Genomic DNA, 16,105 nt, shown 5'->3' with positions numbered 1-16,105 from the left:
GAACTCACTAAATTCCTTCACTGGTAGTAATGGAGATGTAACAGGAGAGGGAATGATGCTAATTTATTTGCGCCGCTAACTACATATAGCACCTTTGTACAATCTTGCCCAGTTTATAAATATATATATATTAGTAGATCTCATTGCAGGAAGCCAGAAGAAATTATGTTGTATAAGGAAATGGACATGATGCGTTGTCGGTGAGGAAATGAGAGAATGTGATGTTTGTGATGGGAAGCTGGCTATTTTGTTGATATTTAGAAGATGGTATGGGAGTCATTTAAGAAACTGATGAAGTGGGGTGTATACGAGAAGAATGAGTATTTTGGGGAGAGACTGTTTAGTTGTGGGGGGGAAGTACTGAAAATTTGGGAGAAACAGTAGTTGAGGTAGAGCACTGAACTTGGAAGGGATAGAAAAGATAGCAAGTAATGTGGGTGATGAGTATGTGGGAAGAATAAAGACGAGCAGTATCAGTGGTAAAAGAAAGAACGAACTTGCTTTTCTAATATATCTTTTGCCTTGTGCATTCTCAGGATGCCCCAAATTATTACGTAGGTAAGTGCACAGAGCAAAATCCCATAAACAGCAAACAAGCTAATGACCAGTTATTGTGAAAATGACTGGTTAATAATATAATGACTAGTTAATCTGTTTTTTGGTGATGCTGCTTGAGGGCCAGGACACTGGGAATATTTCCCTCCTCTTCAAATGGTACTTTGGGATCTTTTATGTCCACCTGAATAGTTAGATGAGTCACTCTCTCCCCACAGATGCTGCCTGACCTGCTGCGCATTGCCAACATTTTCTGTCTTTATTTCAGATCGCCAACATCCGCAGTATTGTGCTTTTGTTGTAGGAGTGTGAGGCCTCAATTTAACATCTCATCTGAAAGCCAACACTTGTGACAAAGCAGCAATTCACCTGTACTGCATTGAAGAGTCACCTTAGATTATTTGCTCAAGTTCTGAAGTCGACCTTAACCCATGACCTTCTGACTCAGAGGCAAGAGGCTGCTACTGAGACAGGCTGACACTTAGGAATTCATTTGGGGGAAAGGAAAAAGAATTGCAGATGGCATGCTTAGTGTGAGTGAAGTGTGATGGGTATTAGTGTAATAAATTGTTGAGGAATCTGGTTAGTGTACTCTGTGGGAGAGGGTAGCTGAAGGGGAGCAGTTTGAAATAAATATAAATGGACAGGAGTTGGATGGATGAATGAATACAAAGGACCAGAGAGAGAGGAGAGTCATGGAGAAGCACAGTGAGCATGGAGTCAAAACAGCTGCAGACAGCCATGGAGGAATGGAGAGAGGATAGGCTGAAGTGAGAAGAAATAGATAAATGGAAGCAATGGAATTGCCAAGAAAAAAAAAGGGAGGAAGATAACCAATTGGCAATGAAGAGGAATGGAGATGGAGGATTGGAGCAATAGCAGGGCTGAAACAAATAGAGGGAGTTGAGAAACAGTGGAGTAAGATACTTCAGGAAGCAGAAACTGGGCTTTAATGTTGGGGATTAATTAACATTGAGTAGATAATTAATAACAAAAGGTTCCAAAAGTGGCATTTTCCCAAAATAATTAATTTAACTAAATAAGCCTTCAGCAGGCTGGCAGGAATCCTGGAGTAAATGAAATAAATAAATAGTAATGGCACTGAGTGGCCAAGCAGACAGCAATTCTCAGAGTTAATTATATAAACATTAGTGAAGCTTACTAGGCCAGGTGACAAAAAACACTTTCTATTCAGTGGGGAGAGCAGGAGATTTGGGCTTAATGGTACCAGAGCAATTTTATTAGCTTTACAATAAACATGATAGTACTAGTAGAACAGGGAGATTGGCTAAAATTAAAAATAATCAGACAGGACAGGGCAATTAAGTATTTACTTGGAGAAGCTGGCTGCAAATAAACTTTACAAAATACTTTGGCAAGGGGAAAGAAGACACCAAAATTTGATGTATAACAAAATGGTAGGTGGAGCCAGGTGACTTGCACCACAGTGTCACCTAGTGGTGTAAAGATCTGTAACTACAGTGTGAAAGGCAAATAGAATTTTGTCATTATAAAATGTTGACGGGCTCTTTCTTAGATAATGTCTTTCCATTATAAATGTTGGCAGAAGAATAATACTCAAAAATTGTGACACATGAAGCAAGCCTAATGTGGACAAACAGTGCATGCCATACACAAGACTTCTGATAATACACTAGCAGATTTCTTATGGCATTAATAATAAAAACAAGAAATGCTGGAAATACTCAACAGGTCTGGCAGCATCTGTGGAGAGAGAAGCAGAGTTAACGTTTCAGGTCAGTGACCCTTCTTCAGAACGTCAGCTATTTAAATGAGCCACCATACTTGGAAAAGCAGCGGCTCTTTGGCGTTTTGGCGCCTGCCACCGATTTCACAGCAGGCCTATAGAATTCAGCCCAGAGACTGCAGAGTAAGCTGAGCAAATCTGTTAGATACAGAGCCAGTTTATAACACTAAGTGGCGAGAGCTCATCTTACCAACAAAAAAGCAATGGACAACATTTTTTGATTCGTTCATGGGATGTGGGGGTCGCTGGGTAGGCCAGCATTTAATTCCCATGCCTAATTTCCCTTGAGAAGATGGAGGTGAGCTACCTTCTTGAACCGCTGCTGTCCTTGGGTTAGATGCACCAACAGTGCTGTTAGGAAGGGAGTTCCAGGATTTTGACCCTGCGACAGTGAAGGAACAGCAAAATAGTTCCAAGTCAGGATGGTGTGTGGCTTGGAGGGGAACTTGCAGGTGGTGGTGTTCCATGCATCTGCTGCTCTTGTCCTTCTAAATGGTAGAGGTCACGGGTTTGGAAGGTGCTGTTGAAGGAGCCTAGGTGAGTTGCTGCAGTGCATCTTGTAGATGGTACACACTGCTGCCACTGTGTGTCACTGGTGAAGGGAATGAATGTTGAAGGTGGTGGATGGAGTGGTAATCAAGCAGACTGCTTTGTCCTGGATGATATCGAGCTTCTTGAGTGTTGTTGGAGCTGCACCCATCCAGGCAAGTTGAGAGTATTCCATCACCCCTGACTTGTGCCTTGTAGATGGTGGATAGGCATTGGAGAGACAGGAGATGTGTTACTCACTGCAGAATTCCCAGCCTCTGACCTGCTCTTGTAGCCACAGTATTTTTGTGGCTGGTCCAGTTCAGTTTCTGGTCAATGGTAACCACTAGGATGTTGATAATGGGGGATTCAGCAATCGTAAAGACATTGAATGTCAAGGGGAGATCGATGCATTCTCTTTTGTTGTAGATGTCATTGCCTGGCACTTGTGTGGCACGAATGTCCCCTGCCACTTATCAGCCCAAGCCTGGATGTTGTCCAGGACTTGTTGCACCTGGACACAGGCTGCTTCAGTATCTGAGGAGTCACAAATAGTGCTGAACATTGTGCAATGATCAGCAAACATACCCAATATTCTGACCTTATAATGGAGGAAAGCAGCTAAAGATAGTTGGGCCAAGGACACTACCCTGAGGAACTCCTGCAGCAGTGTCCTGGGGCTGAGATGATTGACCTCCAACAACCACAACCATCTTCCTTTGTGCTAGATATGACTCCAACCAGCAGAGGGTTTTCCCCCTGATTCCCTGCAGTTTTGCTCGGGCTCCTTGATGTCATACTCGGTCAAATGCTGCCTTGATGTCAAGGGCAGTTACTCTCACCGCACTTCTGGAGTTCAGTTCTTTTGTCCATGTTTGGACCAAGGCTGTAATGAGGTCAGGAGCTGAGTGGCCCTGGTAGAACTCAGTGTCAGTGAGCAGCTTGATAGCACTGTCAATGACCCCTTCCATCACTTTGCTGATGATCAAGAGTAGACTGATAGGACAGTAATTGTTCTGGTTGGATTTGTCCTGTTTTTTGTGGACAGGACATACCTGGATAATTTTCCACATTGCCAGGTAGATGCCAGTGTTGTAGATGTACTGGAACAGCTTGGCTAGTTCTGGAGCACAAGTCTTCAGTACTTCAGTACTATTGCCGAGATGTTGTCAGGGCCCAGAGCCCTGACTAAAGATATAAGAAACAACATAAACTAGAAGAAAAAGCATACAAAAATGCAAATAATGGCACAGATCTGGTGAATGTAAAAGATACAAAGAACAGCAAAGGATGTCAAAAGAGCTACAAAATGGGAGTATGAAAAGAAACTTGCAAGGGATATCAAAATCAAGACAAAACATATGTATAATTAGAAAAAGAAGGTGGTCAGGTGCAATGTGATCCCCTTAAAAACTGATCACAGTGATATTGTCAATGAAAATAAGGAAATGGAGGACATGCTGAATAATTACTTTGTGTCAGTATTTACAGAAGAAGAAAAGGTTAGCATGCCAGATATCCCAAGCAAATTAATATTGAATAAGGGTCAGGGCTGTACAAAACTAATGTTGGAACTAAAGGGTGACAAATCTCCAGGACCAGCTGGTTTCTCTCTCAGGGTTTTGAAGGAAGTGGGTGAAAACATTCCAGATGCCCTAACAATAATCTTGCAAAGTTCTCTTGACTCAGGAACCATTCCTTTAGATTGGAAAATTGTGCCTGTCACACAGCTATTTAAGAAAGGTGCAGAGGAATTATAGAACAGGTAGCCTATCATCTGTTGTTGGAAAATTACGAGAGGGTAGGTCATGCCTGATGAATCTGATTGTATTTTTTGGAGACGTGTCTAAAGTAGTAGACCAGGAAATGGCCATGGATGTTATTTATGTGGATTTGCAGAAGACATTTGACAAAGGCCTTCATAAGAGACTATAGTTGAAGGCCAATTATTGACCTGGTTAGGAAATTGACCAAGTGATAGGATACAGAGAGTAGAGATAATGGGCAGGTACTCCAATTGGCTGGATGGGTCCAGGTACATTGATCATTAGAATGTCATGAACAGGTATAGAAAATAATCAAAAAGGCGAATGGAATGTTGGCCTTTATCTAGAGGACTAGAGTACAAAGGGGTAGAAGTCACACTTCAACTATACAAAGCCCTGGTTAGACTACACCTGGAGGACTGTGAGCAATTCTGGGCACCACACCTTAGGAAGGATATATTGGCTTTTGAGGGAGATCAGCATAGATTTACCAGAATGATACCTGGAATCCAAGGATTAAAATACGAGGCTAGAATACAGAAACCAGGGGCTGGATTTTACCAGCCCTCTAGAGACAGGCTGAGAGGTATTGTATAATGTTGCTTTAAGGACATGTACAGAGAGGGATGTGATTGTCATGAAGAGGAGCGATCTCACATAGCATGTGATCGTGCCGGTTGTGGGATGTGGATCCCAAGGCTAGATGTGCCTAGTGAGCTCTCTGTAATATAGTTGTAATATATCTGTAACTGTCCAAGTTCTGAAATAAAACAAACCTATCTTGTTCATACCAATCAATTCGGTGTGATTGGTATATTTGTGTACAGCAAACAAAGGAACATAACAGAAGGCAGGGTGGCCTGTAATATGGTGAGGGAAAGGGGGGGGAGGGGTATAGTGCTCATCGCCATCCATGGCATTTTACTAGCAGTGGGGAAGCTGGAGGTGGCCAATTGAACCACTTAACTGACCAATTAAGGGCCTCTTCCCACCACCGCTGACATTTTACCAATGGCGAGTAGGCCAAGTGGGGAGACCACTTGTTGAACCCTGCTGGCACCCCTGCAGGTTTGTGGGGTGGGGGTGGCCCACCTAAATGGACACCCTGTGACCCACAAAGGGTATACTGGGGGCAATGGCTGTCCCCGCAGCAACTCCCCTACCTCACCAATGCCCCCCCCACTGACCTTGCCAGGGCCTGCCTCACTGATGCCGGCGACCCCAGACCCCACTTATCGGTTTGGTGGGCACCCTGGCCTCCCATGTTGTCCTCTCTGCTCGGTGCAGTCCTAGCAGTGGCCACCAGTACTGGTGGTGCTGCTGAGAATGCTGAGCTGCTAGCCTTACAATTGGCTGGCAGCTCCTGAGGCTGGGTGCCTGTCCTTTAAAGGGAAAGGAGGCCCAACAATAACTAATTAGTTGCCAAATGGCCGCAAGATGCTGCCGGGGGTTCCACAAATGGACAAGATGGGGTTGTTCCCCAGCCTTTGGGCCTATCATAGAGTCATAGAGAGATACAGCACCGAAACAGGCTCTTCGGCCCACCGAGTCTATGTCGACCAACAACCACCCATTTATACTAGTCCTATATTTAATCCCATATTCCCTACCACATCCCCACCTTCCCTCAATTCTCCTACCACCTACCTACACTAGGGGCAATTTACAATGGCCAATTTACCTATCATCAGGGCCCCTGCCACACCAACTAAGTTCCAGCCCAGGGTTTTACTTGCTGGAATTTAGAAGGTTAAAAGGTGATTTGTTTGAAGTTTTCAAGATATTAAGGGGAGCAGATTTGGTACATAGAGAGAAACGGGTCCGAATTTTACGTCCCCCAAATGAGTGGTCTGGTGGCGGGGGGTGAGGGGTGCGTAAAATTTAGTGGGAGGTGGTGGCGGACCCCCTCCTACCCCGGCTGCAATTTTATGCGGGGCAGTGGAGGTGAGAAACAGACTGCCCGCCCCAGGCCAATCAAGGCCCTTAAGTGGCCAATTAACAGGAGGACTGCCCCCAAAGCCCCAATCGCCCCCCTAAACACTCATCCTTGCCTCGCTGTGGCCTAACTGATTCTCCTCAGTGAGACCCTAAAATCTTAACTGAGTTCCAGGGCTGTCCTTCATCTTGCTTGTGATGGCTGGGTGTAGTCCCAGCAGTGGCCACCGCTCCAGGTGTCGCTGCTGGGACTAAGAGCTGACAGCCCGCTGATTGACCGGCAGCTCCATTAGGCAGGGCTTCCTGCCTCAAGGAGGTGGAAGTCCCGCCCAAGACCAAGTAAAGGCCTGGGGAGTGAAAAATCCCAGTGTGGCTGCTCAAGCCCGGCGGAGGCAAGCTTGCCACCAACTTTTCAGCCGGCGGACGGATCCTCCCACCCAACGAAAATTTCCGGCCACTATTTCTGCTGGTTGGGGAGTCTACAGAGAATAGTCTAAAAATTAGAGCCAGATCTTTCAGGAGTGAAACTAAGAAACACTTCTACACACAAAGGGTGGTCGAAGTTAAACAGAGATTGATAGAATTTTGTTATCCAAAGATTTTAAGGGATATGGGGCAAAGGTGGGTATATGGAGTTAGATCAGCCATGATTTCATTGAATGGTGGAGCAGACTTGAGGGGCTGAATAGCCTACTCCTGTTCTTATGTTCCTCATACATCTTTCCCCATTTTAATTTCCATTGAAGTCAACAGAGAGATGTATAAAGGACAGCTGAATCAATATTGCCCATTTTACATTATCACCCAGTCTCAATTACCTCCTCTGTTTTAGAATAAAATGTGATCAGAAAATTGTTTTAAGATGAAATGATGAGTGTTCTATAGTGAAGACTTTTAAAAATATATTTAAAAATACAAATATAAAGGGGGTGCTGAAACAGAAACCTAGGGATATATGTGCACAAATTGTTGCAGGTGGCAGGGCAGGTTAAGAAAGTGGTTAAAAAGGCTTAGAGGATCCTGTCTTTATAAAATAGAGCCATGGAGTACAAAACAAGGACGTTATGATAAACTTTATAAACACTGGTTCAGCCTCAGCTGGCCTGTTGTGTCCAATTCTGGGCACCACTCTTTAGGAAGGATGTTAAGACTTTAGAGAGGGTGCAGAAAAGATCTACGAGAATGGTTCCAGGAATGAGGGACTTCAGTAACAAGGACAGATTGGAGAAGCTTGGACTGTTCTCCTTAGAGAAGAGAAGATGTAATAGAGGTGTTCAAAATCATGAGGGGTCTATACAGGGTAGATAGAAGCAACTGTTCCCATTGGTGGAAGGGTTGAGAACCAGAGGACTCCAACTTAAGGTGAATGGTAAAAGAACCAATGGCGACATAAGGAAAAGCTTTCTTATGCACCAAGTGGTTAGGATCTGGAATGCATTGCCTGAGAGTGTGGTGGAGGCAGATTGAATCATGACTTCCAAAAGGGAACTGGATAAGCACCTGAAAAGAAAATATTTGCAGAGCTATGGGGAAAGAGCCAGGGAGTGGGACTAGCTAAATTGCTCTTGCAGAGAGCTGGCATGGACACGGTGGGCAGAATGGCCTCCTTCTGTGCTGAACCATTCTATCATTCTACGGCTGGAATTTTGCGCCACGCTCCCCCCTCCCCGGGGGCGGGCTGAAGATGAGGAGGGAGGCAGAAAATTGAGTGGGAGGCGCGGGACTGTCGTTCCCGTCACCTAGGGCGGCACAGTGGCGCAGTGGTTAGCACCGCAGCCTCACAGCTCCAGCGACCCGGGTTCAATTCTGGGTACTGCCTGTGTGGAGTTTGCAAGTTCTCCCTGTGTCTACGTGGGTTTCCTCCGGGTGCTCCGGTTTCCTCACACATGCCAAAGACGTGCAGGTTGATAGGTAAACTGGCCATTATAAATTGCCCCTAGTATAGGTAGGTGGTAGGGAAATATAGGGACAGGTGGGGATGTGGTAGGAATATGGAATTAGTGTAGGATTAGTATAAATGGGTGGTTGATGGTCGGCACAGACTCGGTGGGCCGAAGGACCTGTTTCAGTGCTGTATCACTAAACTAAACTAAACTAACCGCCCCCACTGCCATTTTACCAGCAGCGGGGAGGGTTTTAAACAGCCTGCCCACGCCAAGCCAATTGAGGCCCTTAAGTGGCCAATTAATTGCCACTTAAGTGACTCCACCTGCCGCCATTGGTATTTTACCAGCGGCGGCTGGAAACTTCAGCGCCTGAGGAGGCTGCCCGGTAAAACCTGTCAGCCTCCTTGCTGGCCCGGAGTGGGGCCCTCCTGATCGGCCACCCTGTGCTCCGCGATGGGCACCCCAGCAGAATAAGCTGCCCCTGATGGAGCACCTCCCCCTTCCCTCCTGATCGACCCCCACCCCACCTCGCTGGGGCCCAGCTGATGGTCCCCGGCGAGGCCCGAAACCCCACTTACCTTTATGGAGGCCGATGTCCCTCTTGCTCTTCATGCTGGATGCTGTCCCAGCCGTGGACACCACTCTCGATGGCACTGCTGTTACTGACGAGCTGCCAGTCCACTGATTGGCTGGCAGCTCTTGGAGGCGGGACTTCCTGCCTCCAAGGGATAGAAGCCCCAACTGAGGCCAATTAAGGGCCTGAGCCATGTAAAATCACTGCATGGCTTCCAGGCCCGGCGGAGGCAGGCTTGCCCTCGACATTTAAGCCGGTGGGCAGGGCCTCCGCCGCCACATAAAATTCTGGCCTCTGATTCTATTCGATATTAAATAGGCATATAGAAAATATATTATATGGTGTTTACACTCTGGTTCATATCCTTTCATTACCTGGATTGATATGCTCCTGTTGCTTGCTGGTATCTTGCCTGAACTGCAGAGCAGATCTATAGTTAAGCGCAGAGGTGGGCTGTTCTGTGAGAAATGGTTGCCTCTGTGTGGCCCCTTTCAGGGGAGTACAGCTGTAGGATGGTGTAGTGGCAGGAAGTGTAAGAGGTATGAATGAGGAGCAGGTGAATGGCTGTTTGCATTGGGGTTCTGGAACTTTTGGTAGATGTTGGCTGCAGTATGGCAGCTGTTTGCTGATGCCCTGTCACAACTCAGGATTCAATCTGTAGCACGAAGAATAAGAACATTGGGAGAAATGCCACGGAGTGAGTTTGAATGTTGGAAGGGGAAAGATCTGACACCAGGTTAGGAAGAAAGCAGAAAAAAACATGGGCAGTTGCCAAAGGTAATATCTTGAACCCTTGAGGTGTGGGCCTCCATTGAGAAAAGCAAGAGTGTGGAGGGGGGGGCGGGTGGGAAGCTTCAAGGAGGACTTGGCTGTCAGGTCCAGTGGCTCCACGAGTGGGAACATTCTGCTCCTACCTGAATCCGATTAGTAATTGACTAGATCAGCAGTTGATGGGAGAGATGTTGTGGAGACAGGTTTCAAATTTAAGCAACATCACATTTACAATTTCTTAAATTCGGGCAACGGGCAAGTTTGAAAATCAGGTTGACGAAAACAAAATAGTGGTTGAAGCTATGCAACAGGTGGATAGGGGTGGGAAGCCTGCAACTAAAATGCAACAGGTGGGTAGGGTTTTTACATTATATGGAACAGTTGGCAGATCTTTAATGCCTTTTCCTATTATAAATGTTTACATAGGGAATTTCCATTATAAATATTGGCATAAAAATGAATTGTAAAATTCTGACGACAGGAAATAAGGTTACTGAACGGGAGCTTTGAGCCAAAGTAGGTTTAAACCACATATTAGATTTCAGTGATCTGTCAGTAGAGGGTGTTTTCTACTATTACTGGAAGTCCAAATGAGCTTTGAGATGCTGTGCCACTTAAGAAAGAATGTCCCCTTGCATATACTCTGGATGTGGAGTAACATACCGCTGACTTTATCAAATTATGAAATCAGTTTAAAGCCATAAAGGTTAACCCATGCAAAAATTTGTTCAAAGTGCACAGACACTTGGTAGAAGGGAAAGGACAGTTGAGAAACATACCTTATGTTTTTCAAGAAACTCTGGAGATAGCGTCCACGGTGCATCCCTGATAACCTCATCAACATAGCGGCAATGTCTCAGGGCATCATACCGCTCAATCTCATTCATGACAGTGAAACCTTTGCACTGGTGTGTTAGATCATCGCTGCATACTGAGACCAAACACACACAAGCAATCCTTATAAGAAATCCATTACACAGGCATCCCATATAGACATCAGTACTGGTCCTATCACCATTTTCAATGACTGTCACCATTTCACTTTTTTGCAGATGTCTGTACACATAGCTTCAAGAAAAATGATTTTATAAAAATATGAATTTGTAGCTGATTTTATAATATAGCGTACAACCCTCCAATTTAATAATGACAATAGCACTTGCTACTGGCTAATATGAAGCTGCTTTGTACCCATTTTTCTCCATATCAATTTCCATGTAAAGCATAAGGGGAGGATAGCAAGCAAAGGTGTCAAGTGGAGGTCTGCCACTCACATGAAGGAAGGAAAAACAGGAAGTCAAGTCACTCAGGCCCACTCTCAAGCAACCTCTAATTGCTGGTTACAAGGCAGCAGTACGGAATGGGTGAAACCTGTGTCGGAATGGGGCATGGCGTGGTCAGGGGTACCAAGGAAGAGGGAAACCACACAAAATAAACATACACCATTCAGATGAGGAACACTGGTTTCATAGATATTCTATGCCATTGTGTTTATCAGTACATATCTTAAAGACTAGTTACATTGCAAATGATCTACATCTCTCTTCCTACAAGACTCTTCCTTTGCTTTCATGTCAGATGTGTTGGGTATAAGATTGATTGTGTGTGCTGTTATTTAACCATCACTTGCAATGAAAGATCTATAACTTTATCTTATGATCAAACTATTAATATACCTGACAGTACTTTTTCTTGTCATTAACACTAATGTATTCCTTAATACTTGCACCAAAGAAAGAAATTGCTTGTTGCAAGAACATTTTGATTACTGAGCAATGGATCTGTAGGAGGATATGAGCTGAACTGTCAACACTGAGGGAGTAATAGAAGTGACATTTGAGAAAAGCAAGAATGATACAGATTACAAATCCATTTAAGGATTTGAAGCTGTGCTTATATTTCAGAGTGACATCATTAAGAGTGGTTGTATTTTTAAACCAAAAACTGAGTGACACTTGGCAAGCATGAATGTGTGCTGGAAACATCTAGAAAACAAAATCAAAAAAGTATGAGAGTTAATATGTAAAGCAGGAACATATATTAGCAGTTTCAAACTGATGTACTATTCACATTTGGAACACCATCAGAACACAACTATTGGATACATGGGAATAGACACTGTCTCAGAATTAGCTCAACTGAGCCTTGGCAGCAGCATTTCATTCAGTGAAAGGGAAAGCTTGAAGGACAGGCCATCTTCCATAGAAACCATGGAACAGTCTGCGAGCAGACTGCACAGCTCTCCCAACAGAAGCACTCCAGTGAGTGGCAGCACTGCAGGTCCAATGGGGGAAATGGGGTTAAAAAAATACTTTGAAGAAATATCGTCGCACTTTTTGGAGGTGCACAGTCCTCACAGTTTCTAAACCTCTCTTTGAGTCAGAGGTAGCATTTCCTTCAGTTGACTTTGCAAATTTTGTTTTAAGTGGGTTGTCCTTCAGTTCTTACCTCCAACAAGTAAGTAGGTATTTGGGAAAAGGTTTTTGGCCTGCATGAGAGCCCGAGCATGACCCGAGTGAAAGAGATCGAATATTCCATCTGCATAAACTCTCACTGGTCTGTCAACTGTAAAAGGATAAAACAGCACAAGATCAGAAGATAACATGGAATCGGGAGCCATTAAACACATTGCACCCATGAACTTCAAACACAACGCAGCAATGTTTCTGGTGAAATTATAAGCTTTGCCATGATATTTTCTCCATTCTCATCACCTAAGACTGTAGATGCAAAATTCAGCTCTGTAGTGTTGCTGGTGCTGGCGCTGTGAGAGCCCAGAGTACCAGAAATGGCAGCCGATCTGCTTCCAGACACTTCCGATGCAGCCCACACAGTGCACAATACTGGAAAGAGCATTAGCGTGGATGTACTTTGTGTGTGCAGGAGGCATGAAGAGCAGGCAGATCGTGACATCATTCAGTGTTTAACAGTGATGTGGCACTCGAGCTGCCATTTTGGACCTTGAAGGTCCTGATAACGCCATCTCTTAAACACTCCCAGCTGAACACATGAGGGAACGCCCCCTACCCCCGCCCCACACTAGTGCTGTTTAAAGGGATCCACCTGGGAGTATGGGACTTTCAGCTGAGGTGCTTTTGACTTTCATTTGCTGCTGCAGAGTTGTAGAACTGTGTACTGTGTTGATAGGGAAGCTCTGAAAAGTTGTTGAAGTCAGAAGGGGGCGATGCTGGAGTTTTCCAGGGAGTTCAGTGGAGTTTGAAGGCTTGTAAACAGAAAGCCTGTTATCACGAATGAGGAATTTTGTTGCAGTCCTCTTGGGCTGCAGCACAGAAGGGACATGGAGGACAGGCAGCAGAGAGAAGTTGTGCACAGAAGGAGGAGGAGGAAAGTCCTCAATGGAATGTCATATCCATCTAGGGTCTTCAGAGAGCACTTCTCCTACCTCCAGCTCAGCCAAGAGCAGTGTCTGAAATGGCTATGATTCACTAAGGAGATAGTCACTGAACTCTGCCACTTTCTCCACCTGGCCTTGCAGCCACAGGGCAGGGTGAACAACACTGCCAGTGGCTGCGAAGATCACTGTCGTCCTCAATTTCTACACCAGTAGATCCTTCCAGGTTTGAGGTGGCAACATTGCTAATATGTCATTGCTAATTGGCCGTGCATCGCTGCATGAGGGAGGTAACAGAGACCCTGTACACTAGGACAGGGGACTTCACAGTCTTCCCTCTAACCAAGGAGAAGCAGGAGGAGCAGGCGCATGGCCTTGCCAGGGTAGCGGAGAGTCATCGAATGCAAACATGTGGCTCTATGAATGGCACATATTAATGAGGAGATGTACCCCAACCACAAAGAGTTCCATTCGCTTAAAGTGAAGCATCATGTCTTTGAATGCCGCTATCCTGGCAGCAGCCGTGCTGCTTCCATCCTGCGCCAGTCAGTCATTCCCGCCACATTCCAGCCACCATGACAGAAAGTGTCTGCTAGATGATAAGGGCTACCTGCTCTAAAACATGGCTCATGACTCCCCTTCGCCACCCAAACACATGCAGCCAATGTTGTAGAACAAGAGCCATGCTGCCACCAGGAACAGCATGGAGCAAACAACTAAAACAATGCCTGAACTGCTCAGGGAGAGCCCTACGATATTTGCTGGAGTGCATTTATAAATTCATGATGGTCTTCTGCACTCTGTGCAACCTGGATCTCAAGGGGGCACAGCCCTTGCCACCAGCCCTTCAACAAGCACCTAAGAAGGAGGAAGAGGAGGAGGAGGAAGAGGAAGGATGGAAGCATCTGGGACCCATCACTCCATTGGGCTGTCCATAAGCTGTTAATCAGTGTCCAGTTCCCCTAAAATTATCCCTACATTACTGCTGCTGCATAATTCCCCACCTTTCCATCCCTCTGCTCCAGACCATCACAGTATCCTTTTGGCCAAAATCCTGAAATAAAAAAACCTCAAAAAAGAGGTTCCATATCAATTTATCCAACACATCCAATAATACAAACAAAGCAGAACTGTACACCCTTCTGCATTGCTGTGGTGCCTGTCTTGTGGGTGCCTTTGACTGGCCTAGTTCGACAGTGTCTACAACATGGCTGGTGGAAGATTGCTGACTCTCACTGGGGGAGACTACAGATGGCCTTGCAGGATGACCTTGAGCAGTTCTGGGCCTTAAGTGCCCAGTTTCGGGCTGCCCCACCTTGGCATGGGTGGCAGTAGTCTGTGCTGGCTGACAGGCAGGCAACAGCATGGGCAGTGGTGGCTGGCTGTGATGGCAGCATGAATGCTGTCATCCTGAGACAGGTGCCTCAGCAATCCTAGTAATCTGTCACAGCACAGATTGCTAGACTGCTGTCTGAGACCGTGTGACACCAAGCTGGTCTTGCAGGCCAAGAAGCATGGATCTCTTGGCGCCAGTCTCAGCTTCCTCTGCAACACTGAGACATTGGATGGCTTCTGTCTGCAATTAGATGGCTGCAATGGATGCTGCATCACAACAGGGCCCGCAATTGCTGTCATGGAGTTGGCCACCACTTTCACACTGGAAAGGATGGGCTCCAAGTTCTGCGCAAAGCCCTGTGCCAAGTTAGCGATGGACTCTTCCATGACAGTGACAAGAGGCTTTCTGGAGGCCTGCCAGTGCACCAGGTATCTCAGTGTGTGTGCCCATCAGCATTCTCCTGTACACCACCCTATCGAAGTCCTCATCTGAGTCCCCTGCAGCAGAACTTATCTGCAGCCTTGCCATCCAGAGAACTGGCACATGAGCTATCCTTTCCCCTAGCCTGGCTGCAAAACACTTGTGCCCGTGACTCACCAGCTGCAGATCCCACCTCCATATTTCCTTCCAAGGTACATTTGAGCTGGTGGTTGCGAGTGTTAGATCACTTGCTTTTACTCGCGCCCTTCCTGATGAGGCTGCACAGGCTGGATAGGTGGTAGGTCTTGTGTATCTGAAAGCATAAATGCAGAAGGAGAGGGTTGGGGTGAGGGAAGGTGTGGTGGGGTGAAAAACGAGAGGTCCATGGTCTCACCATCTGCAGCTTGCACTTCATGCCAAATAGCAGGATGAGGGTGAGATGGGATTTGAGAAGGTGTGTAAGGCAGGAACATACTGTCATCCTGGATGTTTTCGACAATGGCAATTGTAGCGGCTTTAGTCACTGCCGGCCCAATAATTATTTTTATATTCGTTCATGGGATGCAGGCGCCACTGGCTGGGCCAGTATTTAAGGGTCATCCCTAATTGCCCTTGAGAAGATGATGGTGAGCTGCCTTCTTGAATGGCTGCAGTCCATGTAAGGTAGGTACACCAACAGTGCTTTAGGAAGGGAGTTCCAGGATTTTGATCCAGTGACAGTGAAGGATCATCTCCTTGCAGCACCATCTCCTCCAAAGGGCTCAGCAGATGCAGGTGTGCCCGTCTGCTGCAGTTTCTCTGCTATTGCCTCCTGTTATGTGTGACCTTTGCCTGCAAGAGAGAGGTAAGAGTGTCAGTGTGTATTTTGCAAGAGGTTTGGATATGTTCCTGTCATAGCTGATAGTTGGAAGTATGTGGAAACTGCGAGCTGTGGGTGTGAGGCTTGTGACATTGGTAAGTGTGTGAGGGTGAGGTAGAGCATCTGAATGTTAGGAATGAGTCCTGATTGCTCTGGATTGTTGGTGGGTGATGGGGGTCGATGTGATGTTGTGTACTGAGCAGTGTCTGAGGTTGGTAATGCAGTCAGTAGGAGATGGCATTAGAGGATGCAATCACCGACCTTGATCACTCAGAGGCCATTGAACCTTTTCCAGCATTGCATCCAGGACCTTGGGGCCAGACTCCTTGCACTGACCTCAGTTGCTACCCGTTCC

At 46.0% G+C, this 16,105-nt stretch overlaps 1 protein-coding gene across 2 annotated transcripts in view; it reads right to left on the bottom strand.

The window, feature by feature from the left end:
- LOC137374446 (choline-phosphate cytidylyltransferase B) overlaps positions 1-16,105 on the bottom strand; it is a 116,845-nt gene that overhangs the window by 14,409 nt on the left and 86,331 nt on the right. For both annotated transcript variants that reach the window (XM_068040572.1, XM_068040571.1), the window contains exons 3-4: positions 12,232-12,348; positions 10,563-10,714 (exon numbers count right to left, since the gene is read on the bottom strand). In XM_068040572.1, the coding sequence (XP_067896673.1) occupies positions 10,563-10,714; positions 12,232-12,348 (269 nt within the window). The remainder of the gene's footprint in view (positions 1-10,562; positions 10,715-12,231; positions 12,349-16,105) is intronic.

The sequence above is a fragment of the Heterodontus francisci genome, chromosome 10, assembly GCF_036365525.1.
Source record: "Heterodontus francisci isolate sHetFra1 chromosome 10, sHetFra1.hap1, whole genome shotgun sequence".
Classification (NCBI taxonomy): Eukaryota; Metazoa; Chordata; class Chondrichthyes; order Heterodontiformes; family Heterodontidae; genus Heterodontus; species Heterodontus francisci.
The sequence above is the reverse complement of the archived record's forward strand: the minus strand, read 5'-3'. Positions and strand labels throughout refer to the sequence as shown.